The 16004-nt window shown below is 42.1% G+C and overlaps 1 protein-coding gene across 1 annotated transcript; it reads left to right on the forward strand.

Moving 5' to 3' along the window:
- The first annotated feature begins 2100 nt into the window (after positions 1-2100).
- Positions 2101-3962, forward strand: LOC121871363. The gene is made up of 3 exons (XM_042373581.1): positions 2101-2421; positions 2813-2924; positions 3197-3962. Exons 1-3 carry the CDS (start codon positions 2380-2382, stop codon positions 3721-3723), a joined length of 681 nt encoding a protein of 226 aa, XP_042229515.1. The 5' UTR covers positions 2101-2379; the 3' UTR covers positions 3724-3962.
- Positions 3963-16004: the final 12042 nt, after the last annotated feature.

Genomic DNA, 16004 nt, shown 5'->3' on the forward strand with positions numbered 1-16004 from the left:
CAGAGGTTGTGAACACTAGAGGAGTGAAGCTGCCTTGATCAACATTTTGAATTCTCTCCCCATATGCCCTTCTCTTGTCGTTCTCGTTCCTCCTATGTGCAGCATCGAGAGCTAGGTTACGGTGACAAACGGCCATGGGATCAAAAATCCTGATGTCGAAGAAAGCTCGCTGTCCCCGCGTCCAGAATCCTCGAGCACTGACGTCCACACGGGCTTCGTTAGATGTGTTTGAAGTCCTGTGTTGAAAGATCTCGCCATCCAGTGGAAGGAGGGTCGGTTCTACCATGACGTCCCGGCAGATTTCCTTCAACATATTTGCTGTGAGATCCCTTACCTCGTCATGCCTCATGCATATGAAGCCCCCCTTCTTGCAGACCATGGCGTGATCGCCATCATAGGGAGAGCCACACACGCATTGGGAGGGCAAACCATCTACTGGCCAACCGTACCTTAGAGCAATGGCATCTGTAAATTCTTGTTTGTTAAGGCTGAAACCATTTGCCCTTATCGGTAACGTAGTTAACCAGTTCGAGGCGCCCACCTCCTGCGCTATAGCTACTTTTTTTGTCAAATTTTCTGGAACCTGCAGCAATAGTTGCTGCAACATGTCATTTTGGCAGTGCTGCCGATCTGTTGTAATGGACCTACGGATCTTATTAACTTCGCTGGTGTCCACTTCCCCTGTTGCATTCTGGGCTATTATGTGGTCAGTGAGGGCTGCCGTGAGCTTAAGTGAATTTTGATGTTCAGAGTCAGCAATCTCCTCTGGATTAGTTAGTCCCATCCCTCCCAGTCTTGGTGGAAGTGCAAGAAGTGTTCTTTCTGCTCGGGTTAAGTCAGGGTGTTTCACTAGTTTGGGAATGAACTTGACACTGATTGCTTCTTCCAAAGGGTGGAGGAGGGGTCCGATCTCAGGGATGGTACGCATCAGGTAGTTCCAACGATGCTTGACTCCATGGGTGAATGCTGCAAAGGCCGCATGTGGCTCTGTGTTAGCAATCTCCGATAGAGCTTGGATTTCGCTCACCCACTCATTCACCTTTCCCGCTACGTACTGGGTCTTGAAGTCCGTAGTGCCAATTACTGCGCCTAGATGTCTTTGGCCGTCCTTAGTTATTTTGACCTCACTTTCGCCGAAAACCTCCAAAGCCCGATCATAATGATCTGGCTTCACGATGAGGAAGGATTTGCTGGCGTTTGGGTGGTACCCTATTTGTGGACCTCGCGATGTTACCAGGCCCCACCACTTTTTGATGTCCTCCACTTTTCCTGCTCCTGTAAGGTCATCAGCATATGCCACTTGTTTGACCCCAGTTGTTTCAAACTTTATTTCTTGTTGGAGCACTGATAGGCCTATTGCATACATTGCCATTGCAACGGGGTCCCCCTGTGTTGTTCCCTCAGTCGACTGTAGGATGGTATCACCTCGTAGAGCCTTGTTGTTTACTATGTAGAGGTCTGATGGATTCCTATACGAATTTTCAACATACATCGCAAAGCTACTACTACTACTACTACTAAACTACTTTTTTTTTGCATTTATTTTTAAACGTGGCCTCCAGCCTCCCCCAATCCACCTTCGCCGCCATTTTATTACCTTAAAATTAAATATCCTAAGACATAATTAGCTATCCTAGCTGTGTTGAGTTAGTTGAGCCGCAGATCTATGCGGCCTTCAGTGACTATTGCCTCATATTCAATATCTGCGACCGTTGTTGGCTTTGGGACCGAAAGCTACTACTACTACTACTACTACGACTACCCTAGTAAAGCCCCCACATATGATTTCATAACTCCCCATCTCCCTCACTTGAGATAATACACCGCATTGTCTCATTTTACCCAAAAATGCACCAGTTATCAACAAATTAAACTCATGATTTCTATTTTCCCCCATGCTTTTCACCCCCAAAAAGAAGAAAAAAGCAGTAGTCAAGAGGAAATTTACAAGTTGTTTCATAATGACGTATAAGATCACAGCAGTAGTGAGTCAATTTCCTTATCAGCGAGATAGCTTCACATAGCAGGAAGTTAGTTATGATTGGGTGTATAATAAGAGATAACGTGTCATATAAAGTGTGGGGGGGCCACCGAGTGAGTCTTTAGTTTGTATTGGTTACTCATGAAGGCAGCTGCTTCATCACCACTCAAGGCCGCGCGCGCAAACATCACTACACAGCACACCCGTCCAAGAACAAGACACTCGTCAACAAGAACAACACACACGTCAACAAGAACATCACACTTATCAGCAAGAACAAGACACTCGTCATCAACAACAGCACGCACGTCAACAAGAACAACATACTCGCCAACAAGAACAACACCCTCATCAACAAGAACAACACAATAGTCATTAGGACAACACACCACTTCAATATGGAACTATCTTGTGTGAAACTGAAGAACAAGTCAAGTGACGTAAGTGTTGTTGATGTGTTACTTAAGTTGTTTCAGATCAAGTGATGCTGAGGTTTTACATAATTTGTTTCAGGTCAAGTGTTGCTGAGGTGTTACTAAATTTGTTTCAGGTCAGGTGCTGCTGATGTGTAACTTAAGTTATTCCAGGTCAATTGTCTTTCGCGAGAGATCCACCTGCTTCAATAAGATTAATTTTATTAAATCATTTAAAAGTCAAAATATAATGTACCATAAGAGTATATTGTGCTTTTGTGTAAGAAGTCTTTGAAGAATATAAACTATGTCACTCTTGCTTCTTTTGTACATTTGGTTTTTGTATCAGAAGACTCTGAAGAAAATAGCTCCATTGTTACTTTTTGTTCCATATATGACGACGGCTTTTGTCCCTCAGTGTTGTATGATGATGTTGTTAGCCTTGACGGCGTCCAATCTGGCTGGTGGTATAGTTATGTGCGTGACACAAGGCTACTCTGACCTGTCAATAGGCATCATGTCTTGTGGTGGTAAGTAGGCCTATTGGACCCTGTCAACTTATTATTAGAAAAAATAACATTAGTCTGACAATAAAATAAATCTTCAGTAAAATGTCTATTTAATGGACTATGGAGAATAAAGTTCGTTTTACCGAGGGTCCGTTAGATGTCAAATCCCCATCTAACGGATTATATGGAGAGATAAGTCCGTTATATGGAGGTTTCACTGTCTATGGGCAATATGATTTACACAGCAAATAAATGTGTAACAGCAATAAACATGATATTGTGTCTACCTCCAGGCGTCGCTTTCTTCGTCGTACTCGTGATAACTTTCACCAAAAAACCCACGAGCGTCCCTTCACCTGGAGAACAAGACCTTTCTCATGACCTTCCTCCCTCCTACCGCAATAGCTGGAGGTTCTCATACCTGAAGAACTGTCCCGCTCACTTGAAGGAGGAACTAGAGGACTTGGAAGAACCAGGAGAACACAAACCACGCCCCTGGACTTGTGTGACAAAAGATGCTAACAACCAGACGACAGACTGTGTGTACGTCGACAGTGAGTTACTCGATGACAGAAGGTGTCCACAAGGCAGTCTCTCATCCTTATCTGCAGTGACTGGAGATGTGAGAGCTGGAGAAGAAGAGGCAGTACATTACGACACCCAACCTGACTGTGTTCCTATTAAATGTAAAGGAGGACTGCCTGTAATCCCCGGTAGGGCGATGCAGGATGTTATTTTACAGGTTGACGATGATCTACCTACCTATGATGAAGCTGCCATGTCCGCCCACCTTCCTCTTCCTTCACACAACACCCAATAACAAGAAACCCATATCCATTATCCAGCACCACGATTATACAGACACCAATAAGTATTATGGTACGTGACTTATCACTCAGTATTATGGTACACAACTTGTCATTTAGTATTAAGGTGCACGACTTAACATCCAACACTAATCAACATTCATCATCCAACACTGATTAATGTTCATATCATCCGAGGCTATGATGAACACTAACACTTCCTACATGTAACACACGTACTCGTAATGGTGTGATACTAAAAATTTATATTTTTGTATAACATAACTTATATTGTTTCTTTATCCTTCTTACTGTGATATATAATTTAAATTCCCTGGTAACCACAGAAAACGGAAATAAATTATATAAAATGGGTTAGTGTGTAGATGACAAGTGTGAACAAGGGAAGACACACACACACACACACACACACACACACACTCTCTCTCTCTCTCTCTCTCTCTCTCTCTCTCTCTCTCTCTCTCTCTCTCACACACACACACACACACATAATAATAATAATAATAATAATAATAGTTGTTGCCCCTCGTGTAACGAGGATGGCCGGCCCAAGGGCCACCTAGGCGTGAATTTGTTTAAGATGTAGAAGCTGTCGCCAATGCAACAACCACACCCCGAGGTAACGAGTTGCATAACCCAGTGTCAAGGAATAGCCCGAGAAGACCGGACAATTCGCCAATTGCACTGGCTAACTATTACCCCGGAATACAATCCGCAAATCGATTAACATCCAGGTTCCCAATTACTGCTGGGTAGACAGAGGCAAATGACGTAAAGAAATTTGCCCATAGTTTCACCCTGCCCGGGAATCGAACCCGGGTCCGCTAGTTTGCGATGCGAGCATGCTGACCATTGCACCATTTACACATACACACACACACACGCACACACACACCAATTATTGCCTCTCACAGCAGTATGATGGCCTTCAAAAGCCTCGTTGTTCTCCCATATAAACAACGACATTCTCAGCATAAAACATCGTCCATCCACCAACCAAGTGATACTTTACTGTGGAATGTTATCATTATATTCTAATATAAACATAAAGCTGGCCAAGAATGGTGATGATTCAACCCTTCTGCAACGCAATTCCGCCTTAGAACGATGCATCATTAGGCAGCAACACACATAACCTCTAACATAATGGTGTGTTTTTATCTCAAGGTTTTACCACCAAGAAAATGTACACTATCATATCCTCGAAGGTCACTGCTATAATGAACCGCCCTGAGATAAGATACTGGCTATGTGAGTCATTGTCATAGGAACAGAAAACAAAATTATACCACGAGAAACTTAAGTTATCGAGAAAAAGTGAAAAGAACTTCATGTATTTCAATTAATTAAGAAATATCGGCCATTTTCATAGTCAAACTTATTAAAAACATTATTTTTTAATACAGTTTAAAAATCGACAGAAAATGTCTCAGAAAACAAAGAAAAATCCTCACAAGCATTTTCTTACAACCCCATCAGGTGTGTAGTATATAAAGTGAAACTATAGTCTTAGCCTTTACTCTTCACTATTATAGTCATGAGGTAGTGTAGCTTATAGTAATGTGCAAAAGAGCGATGGTAGTGGTGGTGTAGGTGTATGTGTAGGTGTACTGTAGGTGTTGGTGTTGTGTGGTGTGGTGTGCTGTGGTGTTGGTGTTAGTTAGTGATATGGGACTAAAGGCATCAAGCTGTCCCGGCTTTGGTATTGGTACAACAATACTGCTGGTCCATGATGTGGGTAGTTGGCCTTCGGCATGGCTCATATTGTACAATGACAATAATGGATAGCCCGACACACGACTTACTAGCCTCACGATAGTGTAGGTGACTCCGTCCTCTCCAGGAGCAGTAGACCTGCCCCTAGCGAGGGCGGCGTCAAGCTCCCACTCAGTATATGGAACATCACACTCATTGTGCTGTTTGCCCAGCATAAAGTTAATGAGATCACTTCTCTCTACAGACTTCACACCAAGGACCTCTCGAGCCCTAGTTGGTAACATGTCATAGCTAGGTACATGAGTCCACTTTGTTATTAGCTCATTTGATTTTTGCAGCGGGTTTGGATGGGGGACGTGTCTACTCTTTTTACCTCTGATTGTGCTTGTCCCTCCAAGCCTTGCTGAGGGGAGTGTGTTGGCTTAGGCTGTTGACATATTTTTCCAATGTATTTGTCTTAGTTCATCCACGCGTTCCCGGACTACAGCGAGGGAAGCTTGAAACAGTTTGAGCATTTGAGGTGTTCTGAGGTGTTTGTAACCCTCAGCAGTCTGCCTGGGTCTAGAGTTATTTGTTTTTTTTCAGTCTGAGGTCATCATAACACTGCTGTGGTCTGTTCCTGTTATGCTGATCAAGTTTCCTCCTATTTTTGATTGGGGCATTATTGGGGAAGAATGCAAAAGTCCGAGCTAAGAAATCGTCATGGAGACTTTGGTAATTGTTAGGCTTGTAATCCTTGTACTAGTCATAGATGAAGTCTATGAACTGGTTTTCATCTTCTTGCTTAACTGTGAGTCTACATCTGTCAAGTTTTTCACCAGTGGGGGTGACATTGGCTACTTGTATACTAGCTTGGATTGGTTTGTGATCAGACATAAGATCAGTGACTACATCAGAGCTATGAGTTGTGATGATATATTACAGCCAGTAATCTTCTCACTGCAGATCTTTACTGTGTGTGGTCGTGCACAGAAACCAGACACGAGCCACATGGCCCCATCGCTGATATTTGTAACATCTCCGAGATGGAGGCTGATAGATGTCTACTTTTAGATAACCGTAAGCACAAAGGATAGTGAGAGTCCTGGGTAGGTCCTCAGATCCTATCCAATCAGCAATGACAGCATTCTTTCCTCTGAGCCGCCTTAGCCTTGTAATGTTCCCATCTTGTCCGAGCATTACAGGGTCTTGGAACTGGGAGAGTTTTTTTATTATTATGGTTGTCCTGTTTGATGTCAATGGTGTGTGTTGCATAGTTATTTCCGCTAGTTCATTGTTGACAAAGTCACTTAGGTTGTCTGGGTCATTCTTCAGCATAACATATCCCTGTCTGTGATTTTTAAGTAAAAACTGAGCTCCCGGTGTCTGGCTGCTGCCTCACGTAACCACATATTTGACAGTGGCTTCTGTGGCGTCAGGGAAGTCTAGGCGTGCTCTTTTAGGGAAAAGAGAGGGCAATTGTTGTTCACGTTTCTCTGCACGTTGTAGCTTCTTCTGCTTCTTGGATTGGACTATTTGAAATCCCTCCATGGCGTCGGTGTCATTTCCAAGGTCAAGGTCGCTCTTGACTGCATCACTCTCTCCCTGCTGCTCTTTTAGGGACTGATCAGCGGTGACTTCATCGGTCGACTCAGACATGGTAGACTGACAAGACTCGACCGTATTTACTTATGGTTGAGGAGGTTTTACAACGGTACCACGTGCATGGAATATGGGCATAAGTGTAGGGGCACTGTGGATTACCAGCAGCTGTCACATTGATCACTGCACTACAGTCACAAAAGCCACTTTACACATGGTCATAGCTCATTGACACTGATGTGAAGTCACTATTACACTTTTTTTCACAATGCGCGAAATATTATATAAGTTTGGTTATCCTGTAGTGTGTGGTACCCAGGCAGTCAGCTGGCATCTCAGTGCCTGAGCTCTGACCTTTACCTTACTGGCGGAGGCCCAGGTGCTACCTCACTGTGTCACAACGTCACAACGTCACACTGTATTTCCTTTATACAGCTTGGTTATGGTACTTATACAGTCTACATTTATAGGGTCGAGGTACCGAGATAACTAAGGCACATAAGGTAACTTCTCACACCTGTACCAAGTTTTATACAGCGCTAGAAGCCAGGTCAGGTGAGAGGAGCGAGAGGGTGTGACCACCCCCTTACGGTGCCTATAGATGACTGAGGGGAATCGGTGGTAGAAGCGGTACCGTTCTTGCCTCGCAAGCGAGATGTCACGGGTTCGATTCTCGGGCCGGTGGAAGTTGTTTGGACTTACTTTCTAGCCCCCATTAGTCCCTGTTCACCTAGCAGTAAAGTAGGTACCTGTTGTAAGTCGAAAGTTGCGAATTCGTATTCAGGGAAAGTTGTTGGAGCTTCCAATAACTTGACATAAACCACTGAATCTTCAGACTTCTACGACCTTAACTCATGAGACATAAAGGCAAGCATGAACTTAGCATGCTTCCCTGTTGGGTGCTGTAAACGCTTCTGCGCTTCACTTTACACAAGGATGTAGGGGAGTGCCCCCCCCAAAAAAAAAAAAAAAAAATAGATGACTGAGGTGTTGGTCTTAGCGTGGCGTGGTGTGGTGTGGAATGGTGTCGGTGTAGGTTGTGTGGTTTCGTGTGGTGTACTGTAGGTGTTGCTGTGGTGTAGGTGTTGCTGTGGTGTGGTGTAGGAATAATAATAATAATAATAATAAAAATGATAATAATAATATTGATAATAATAATAATACTAATAATAATAATAATTAACGGTTTATTGAAAAAGTCGGCAGCCCGAAGGCTGAAAATATACATTAGACAAAAATGACTTATTACATACAAAGACATGGGGTAGGTGGGTCGTTTAACAAAAGCTTTCATTACTAAAAGAAGAAGGAAAAATGATTGAACATACAAATTATTATATTTTACAGTTGACGGCCCGGGCCTGGGCTGGTCATGGAGACATCGGGTGGTGTGATGTTCACGTGGTGTGGTAACTCGTCCTCGGGTGTTGATATGAGGGACCTCACGTGGTCATGGAGACATCAGGTGGTGTGGTGTTCACATGGTGTGGTAACTCGTCCTCGGGTGTTGATATGAAGGACTTCACGTGGTCATGGAGACATCGGGTGGTGTGGTGTTCACGTGGTGTAGTAACTCATCCTCGGGTGTTGATATGAAGGACCTCACGTGGTCATAGAGACACCGGGTGGCGTGGTGTTCACGTGGTACAGTGACTCGTCCTCAGGGTGTTGATATGAAGGACCTCACGTAGTCATAGGGACACCGTGTGGTGTGGGGTGGTGTCACAGTACCTCACTGCGCGGTGATGTGTTATCCCGTAGTCAGGTGCATAGCCGGCCGGCCCTCTGTTGTTCCCAGGGCGGACTGATTGGCACCTCCTGGTCAGAAGATGGTGGATAGTTCCCAGGAGTGCTTATCTCACTGGTGGGTTGCGGCTTTCACTGGTACTGTCTAGTGCTGAATTCACTTGCTTAAACACTGTTCATCACTGTTCAACTTTGATCCCACTTTTTTCCGAAACGAAATTGTCACTTATGATTATGTTGATATCCCGGTGGTGAGGATGGGTCGGGGAGAGGGACTTGGGGAATGAGCCGACATTGGCCAAGGGGGGCAGCTGTGCAGTGGGAACAGCGCCTGAATAGGTCTTGTAGTGGTGTGGTTTAGGTGTAGGTGGTGTAGGTGGTGTAGGTGTTGGTGTGGCGTGGTATGGTGTGGTGTGGTGTGGTGTGGTGTAATGTTAGTGTGGTGTAGGTGGTGGGTGTGGTGTGGTGTGGTGTTGATTTGGCGTAGATGTTGGTGTGGTGTGGTGTGGTGTGTTGTGTCGAGGTGGTGTGGTGTGGTGTGGTGTGGTGTGGTGTGATGTTGGTGTGGTGTGGGTGGTGGGTGTGGTGTGGTGTGGTGTTGATTTGGCGTAGATATTGGTGTGGTGTGGTGTGGTGTGGTGTATTGTGTCGAGGAGTGGTGTGGTGTGGTGTGGTGTGGTGTGGGTGCAGTGTGGTGTGGTGTACTGTGATTCAAAGTAAAACTTAATGTCAGTAGCAATGAAAATTCCTTTAAAATCCCAGATTTCAGCAAGGCAAACCTTGACAGGTTGAAAAGACAGCTGAGAGGAGTGATACTTTTTCCTATTTTTTTTTTATCCCCTAATGATTAGCTTTTAAATTCTTCAACCTGTTTTTTCTCTTAATTTCTTACTTCATTCATTTTCTCCATTAGTTCTGTCAAGTTATTTCATTTCAAATAGTTACTACATAACCTCTGACCTTTGGTAGCATGGCGAGGGTTAGGGTACATGGGTTCTGTAATTCTGGTATCAAGTTATTGGACAGGAATAAAGGTAGATACTGAGGGAAAATGATACCCCTAACATACTCTAAAAATGGTATGTTAATATGAAATTAAATTTGGTTAAAGATGTCATTAACATACAACTACAAGGATCAACTCCTTGGCTTTACTCATCTACAATTCCAATTAGATACTCTTGCTTCTTACATCGTTACTGGCTGTACATTTAAAAGAACACACCAAATGACATGCTGACCACCTTTGCTAGAACTCAGTTGGTAGTACATATGAATGATGTACTCACAACCCACATAACAAGCGTTATTACTGGTAACATCAATATTTAGGGGTTTAGTGTTCCTGGGGATGTACAGTGTAGTGTTCCTGGGGATCAGTGTAGTGTTCCTGGGGATGTACAGTGTAGTGTTCCTGCGGATGTACAGTGTAGTGTTCCTGCGGATGTACAGTGTAGTGTTCCGCGGATGTACAATGCAGTGTTTCTGCGGATGTACAGTGTAGTGTTCCTGCGGATGTACAGTGTAGTGTTGTGTACAGTGTAGAGGTCATGCTGGTGTTTACTGTACAATGTTCTTTGCTGTATAAATAATGTTCTACTGATGTACAGTGTCCACTACGTAGATGTAAATGATCATTAAAAAAAATAATTAAGTGCATTTTCAAAAACATAAGACATCATCCTCAAACGGTGAACCATCATTCTTAAGTTAAACTGTTTCTGATAAATTTGTTGTACACCTGAAGTGCCTATATGTCTTACCAGTGAATTAGTCTACCGGGATCTTAAATCTTCCAACGTTATATATGTGAGACATTAAAACCCTTCACTGGAACTGTGATACTGTTATTTTTTATGATCATCATGATCATTATCACTATCATCATCATCATCATCATCATCATCTATATTCTTCTCTTAAACCTACTGTGCAAATCAGCATTACATCGAGGTAAATTAGTTAAAACTCTCGTAAGATACAGTAGTTGTTGACTTGTGTTTGTTTGATTAAAATTATTATATATGGTGTTCATAATCTACATAAACGATATAGACACTGGGATCAGCAGTGACATAAGCAAGTTTGCGGATGACACCAAAATAGGCCGAAAGATTAATTAAGGGCCGGATGCAAATGCACTACAGGAGGATTTAAATAAACTGCAGTAGTGAGTCAGAATTATGGCAAATTAAATTCAACACCAGCAAGTGCAGCATACTTAATATTGGAAGAACAAATACTTTCAATGTATACAGCCTAAACAACATCAACCTAGAGAAGTCGAATTGTGAAAGAGACTTAGGAGTACTTGTAAGCTCGGACCTTCGGCCTAGAAAACAGTGCGTTAACGTTCGAAATATGACATCAATTTATATATCTCCATCATATCGCCCCTCACTTTACGTCTCTCGAGGGAGTGCAAATTAAGACGCTTTAATCTGTCTCTATATTCAAGGTTCCTAATGCGTGGGATTAGTCTTGTCATCCTTGTCTGAACGCTTCCTTGGAAATATATATCTATTCTGTAGTATGGTGACCAGAACTGAACTGCATGACCCAAGTGAGGTCTCACAAGCACAAGATATAGTTTTAGGAAAACCTTATTAGTTTTGTAACTCACACTCCTTTGTATGAACCCAAGTACAGTATTTTGTTAGCCTTGTTTAAAGCAAATACGCATTATTGTCTTCGTTTAAGTTTCCTACTTATCATTACTCCTAAATATTTCTCACAGTCGGTTTTCTCGAAAACGTTGTTTATCTGATATCTGGTTTCTCTGTTAACATCTCCTAGACTAAGTATTTTACACCTGGAAACATTAAATTTGATCTGCCATTTTTCAGACCATGCGAAAAAGTTATTTAGATCTTCCTGTTGTTTTGCGGAGTCCTCGTCAGATTTAATTACACGCCCTATTTTAGTGTCGTCAGCAAATTTTCTTATGTTACTCTCTACACCTATATCTTTATCGTTTATGTATATAATAAATAGTAATGGTCCAAGTACTGATCCTTGGGGTACTCCACTAGTGACGTTACCCCAATAGGATTTAGTGCCGTCAATACTTTTCACTTTTTCCTGTCTTGTAATCACGCCCTAATCCATTTTAGAATATCTCCTCCAATTTTATGAGCTTCCAATTTTCGCATTAATCTTTCGTTGGGGACTCTGCCGAAGGTTTTGCTAAAGTCAACATCTATGGACAAGTTATTGCACCACGTGACCAACGTGACCTCACACAGAAGGGCAACTATAAACTATAATTTGTATGTTCATTTCGTGTTCTTTCTCCTTTCAGTAACGAAAGCTTTTGTTAAACGACCCACCTACCCCATGTTTTTGTATGTAAGAAGTAATTTCAGTCCATTTTTTTCAGCCTTCGGGCTGCTAAACCTTTTCAAAAATCATTAATTATTATTATTATTATTATTATTATTATTATTATTATTACACACACACACACACACATCACAAAATGTGTTGTAAGCAAGAATTTTACTTACAGTCTACATAAAATTAACGTATACAGACAGAGTATTACAGATTAGATGTGTCTGTGGCTGTTTTTCACCTGAAAGCTGTGATGTAAAGCTCAAGGTGGCTGATAAAACAAATCCAACTGCCGCTATAGCGTGTTGGGTACAAGAGAGCAGAACAGAACAGTAATTAACAGCTAATGAAACAAGACACAGCAAGAGACTTCGTTTGAAAAAACAAAAACATTTATCTTAAGGTGAGAGTATACAGTATGTTAGGATCTAATAATAGACTGTGGAGGAGAAGAGTTTACTTTCAGCGTTGTGGTTCAGAAGACGAGCGAAGAAAGATTAATGTGGCAAGTTTAGGGTTTTCTGAGAGTGTAAATAACATTCGTATTGAGTATAGCATGTAGTGGGAGGCAGACAGCTGACCATTATACCCAACTGTTGCTAAATCACCCGCCATAATGCTTTACACTTTACAGTATCTTTTTTCTGTTGTGAGGTGATCAGTTGTATTTTAAATACATATCCAGCTAAGTTTGAACACTTACCTGAGAACAATGATTCGCATATCTTAATCAAAGTGTATTTCTTGACGTGGGGTGTAAGGTCATAACCACATATGGCTTCTCAGGATAGTCATGCATTATTCATCAGAGAAGACTCGAGTTAGGCTATTCTTGCTGTTTTCATTTATGACTCGTGTTATCATAATCGCGTTTGACTCGACATGACAGCTCCAGGCATTAGTTATCAGATAATGCACAGGTACTAGTCATTAAGTTATACAGGTAGAATACTACAAAATGTAACCCATCTGGAATGTTTACATTAGATTTGGTTAAGGTAGGGTTAAGTTAGGTAATTACCAGGCATAATACTCTCCAATAAGAAAATATCCTGTTATACACAAACTCCCCCCCCCCCCGTCTCATATCTTTCTCCTTCATCCTCGAAATCACTTTCTTCAACCTCAAGTTTTCGTGCATGACTTTCTCTAGCTCAGCCTTCAAAGAGGCACGGAGCTACTCACAACTAACACTATCGATGGTTGGACATTCAGTTAATCTCCGGAAGCTAAATCGGCAGTGACCTTTCCTCTAGTGAGTTCAGCACATTTCGATCATGTCGCCCCTCATTCTGCATTTCTCGTGGAAATGCAAATTTAGATGCTTTCATCTTTCTCTATGCTCAAGGTTCCTAATACCTAGGATTAGTCTGGTCCACCTCCTGCGAATGCTTTCTAAGGGATTCGATATCCATTCCTTTCTGCAGTACTGTGACCAAAACTGAGCCTCATAATCCAAGTGAGGTCTCACAAGTGCAAGATATACTGTACTTTAGGTCATCTTCGCTAGTCTTGTAACTAACACTCCTTCGTGTGATCCCAAGTACTTTGTTAGGCTTGTTTCGAGCAAATACTCATTGTTGTCTTGGTTCGAGATTATTACCCCTAAATCTTTATTACGGTCGGATTTCTCTATCTCAGCATTGTTCATCTGAGACAGCCTCACATATCGACTTCCATTTTTTTTTGTCTCGACAGATAGTGATGCTTATCAACAACACAGAGTCGTGCAAACATCCAAATATCCGAGAATTTAACCACGGCATTCCGGGACCCAGTTTTGATAAGAGCGACCTTATGAACAAATTGAAAGAGTCGTCGAAAACAGCTGAAATCCTAAAAGAGTACGAAATAGCCATGGCCAGGAAGCTGTACAAGGTGCCATCCGTAAGAGATATTTACCGACGACGGAAAGAGTTTGATCTCATCGTTCTGCATCATAGATACAATCAGGTCAGTAGTGTTATTCTCCATAGATACAAAGTAGTCAGTAGTACTGTTCTTCATGGATACAGTGAGGTCAGTGATTTTGTTCTCCATAGGTACAATTAAATGAGAGAAGTTCGCCTTAGTTTTATGGTCAACAAGGAAAGTGTATCTGGAGTCAGTGTTATATTTAACAAAGTGTCTTAAATGGAAAAGTGCTTCAATTTCATCCACAGCTTAATAAGATCGTATGTAACTTGACTCTTCTATTCATTTAGGTAAGTGTGCCTATCTCAGGTGTCACTTTCGCTGTAGTGAAGGTATTTATGGTCACTATGATTATTCAGGTTTACCCCCTCTTATGAGTCATTGGATGTTATTAATATCTTTAAACAACTCCTCAGATTATTCAGTGTGGGTCAGTTTAGTCCTTCAAGATTTGTGTGACTTTGAAAGAACTTTTGATTAATGAATTTTTTAACTTTGTTCTACGTTAATGTATCACTTGTTGATGCCTGTGAAGTCTTCCATCCACTTCTCTATTACCTCCACCTTTAAATAATTGATGACTCACAATATTTTCCCTGCAGATGATTTATCCCTCGTGCATGAGGTTCCCTTCATCATGGTGTCCCCAAGAGATACTGACCCGCTATTCAGTGCTGTCCTGGGCAACTTCCTCCACCCAATCTATCTCGCCAATGCCATGTCTGAACCACACTTTCTGATACCACCATGGGGCCTCTTGATGAACATTATTGCGCAAGTGGGATATTCCTATAAGTACATAAATTGGATTACCGGGCCTGCGTTACAGAAGGAGGTGAGTTGCGCACCTGTCAGTAAAGAAAAAACTAATTATCGTTCCTGACATTTCCATTGTTTATGGAAGAACGATCTCTGATCTGTAAATTATTATCTACTGAAACAGAACAATATACAACACAGAGGTTATGAAACACGCATTACAGGAACCTTCCCTCTCATGTGAAAGAATTTTATTCCTGAACGTGTATAGCGTGATGGTAAGATCAGGGTCTCTCACTGCCACGACTTATGTAAGGCGAAGGTATTAAGGCTTGTGCTCTCTGAGCGTCTGCCCTTCCTCAGATCTCAGCCCAGTTCCCGGACCTGCCGCCGCTGCTAGACCTGGAGAAAAACACTAGTCTGGTGCTTTTCAACACTCAGTTCTCCATGGACAAGGCGCTGCCCCTCCTGCCCTCAGAGGTGGAGGTGGGCGCCATGCACTGTCGTCCCGGTAAACCCCTGCCACAGGTAAATGTGTTCTCTTGCACGCCACAGGTAAATGCGTTTTGTTGCATGCCACAGGAAAGTGTTCTGTTGCATGCCACAGGTAAGTAGGCAGCTATCAAACAGGGAGGTACTACCGCCTGGGAAGATATTAGAAGCATAATGTGTTGTCTAATGGTAGACCCTGCTGCTATATGGCATCACAAAAATTGTGACCAAGTCCCAGGTTGCTGATCTGACTTTCTGCCTCATTTACACACAATTGCAGGGTCTCAATTGTTTCTCTTACTTGGACAACACAACATACATATATCGTTTCTCACTATTGATGTTATTATTTTTTGTTTTTGTATTTATTTAGGGCTCTTTATTATTACAGGGGGTATTAGTATTAGTATTATTTATAATTTTTATAAATTTTTATTTGCATTATTATTTTCTTTTATTATAATTGTTATTAATTTTTAAATATTGGTATTAATTTTATAATTCTTATTCTTATTCTTATTCTTCTTATTATTATTTTCTTTTATTACTAGCGGAATCGCCGCCCTCCGGGTAGCTCTTTCGCTAGGCCACGGTAGGACGCCACCTACCGGGAGGCTCCACATTGTCTCACTGTAGTGCATTAAGGTAGACCACATTTTTGGTTTGCCATTAGCAGCAGGTATGTACAGATTTTTGCCAGTTCCCACTCTGGAGCATCCAACATAGAACTGTC

This window comes from Homarus americanus, unplaced genomic scaffold, assembly GCF_018991925.1.
Source record: "Homarus americanus isolate GMGI-L3 unplaced genomic scaffold, GMGI_Hamer_2.0 scaffold45698, whole genome shotgun sequence".
Lineage (NCBI taxonomy): Eukaryota > Metazoa > Arthropoda > Malacostraca > Decapoda > Nephropidae > Homarus > Homarus americanus.

Bases quoted from the DNA above. Each gene is read 5' to 3' on its own strand.
- LOC121871363 (XM_042373581.1), top strand. From the start codon at position 2,380: ATGGAACTATCTTGTGTGAAACTGAAGAACAAGTCAAGTGAC. The intron at 2,422-2,812 runs GTAAGTGTTGTT...TTTGTCCCTCAG, and splicing joins TGAAGAACAAGTCAAGTGAC to TGTTGTATGATGATGTTGTT. The intron at 2,925-3,196 runs GTAAGTAGGCCT...GTCTACCTCCAG, and splicing joins AGGCATCATGTCTTGTGGTG to GCGTCGCTTTCTTCGTCGTA.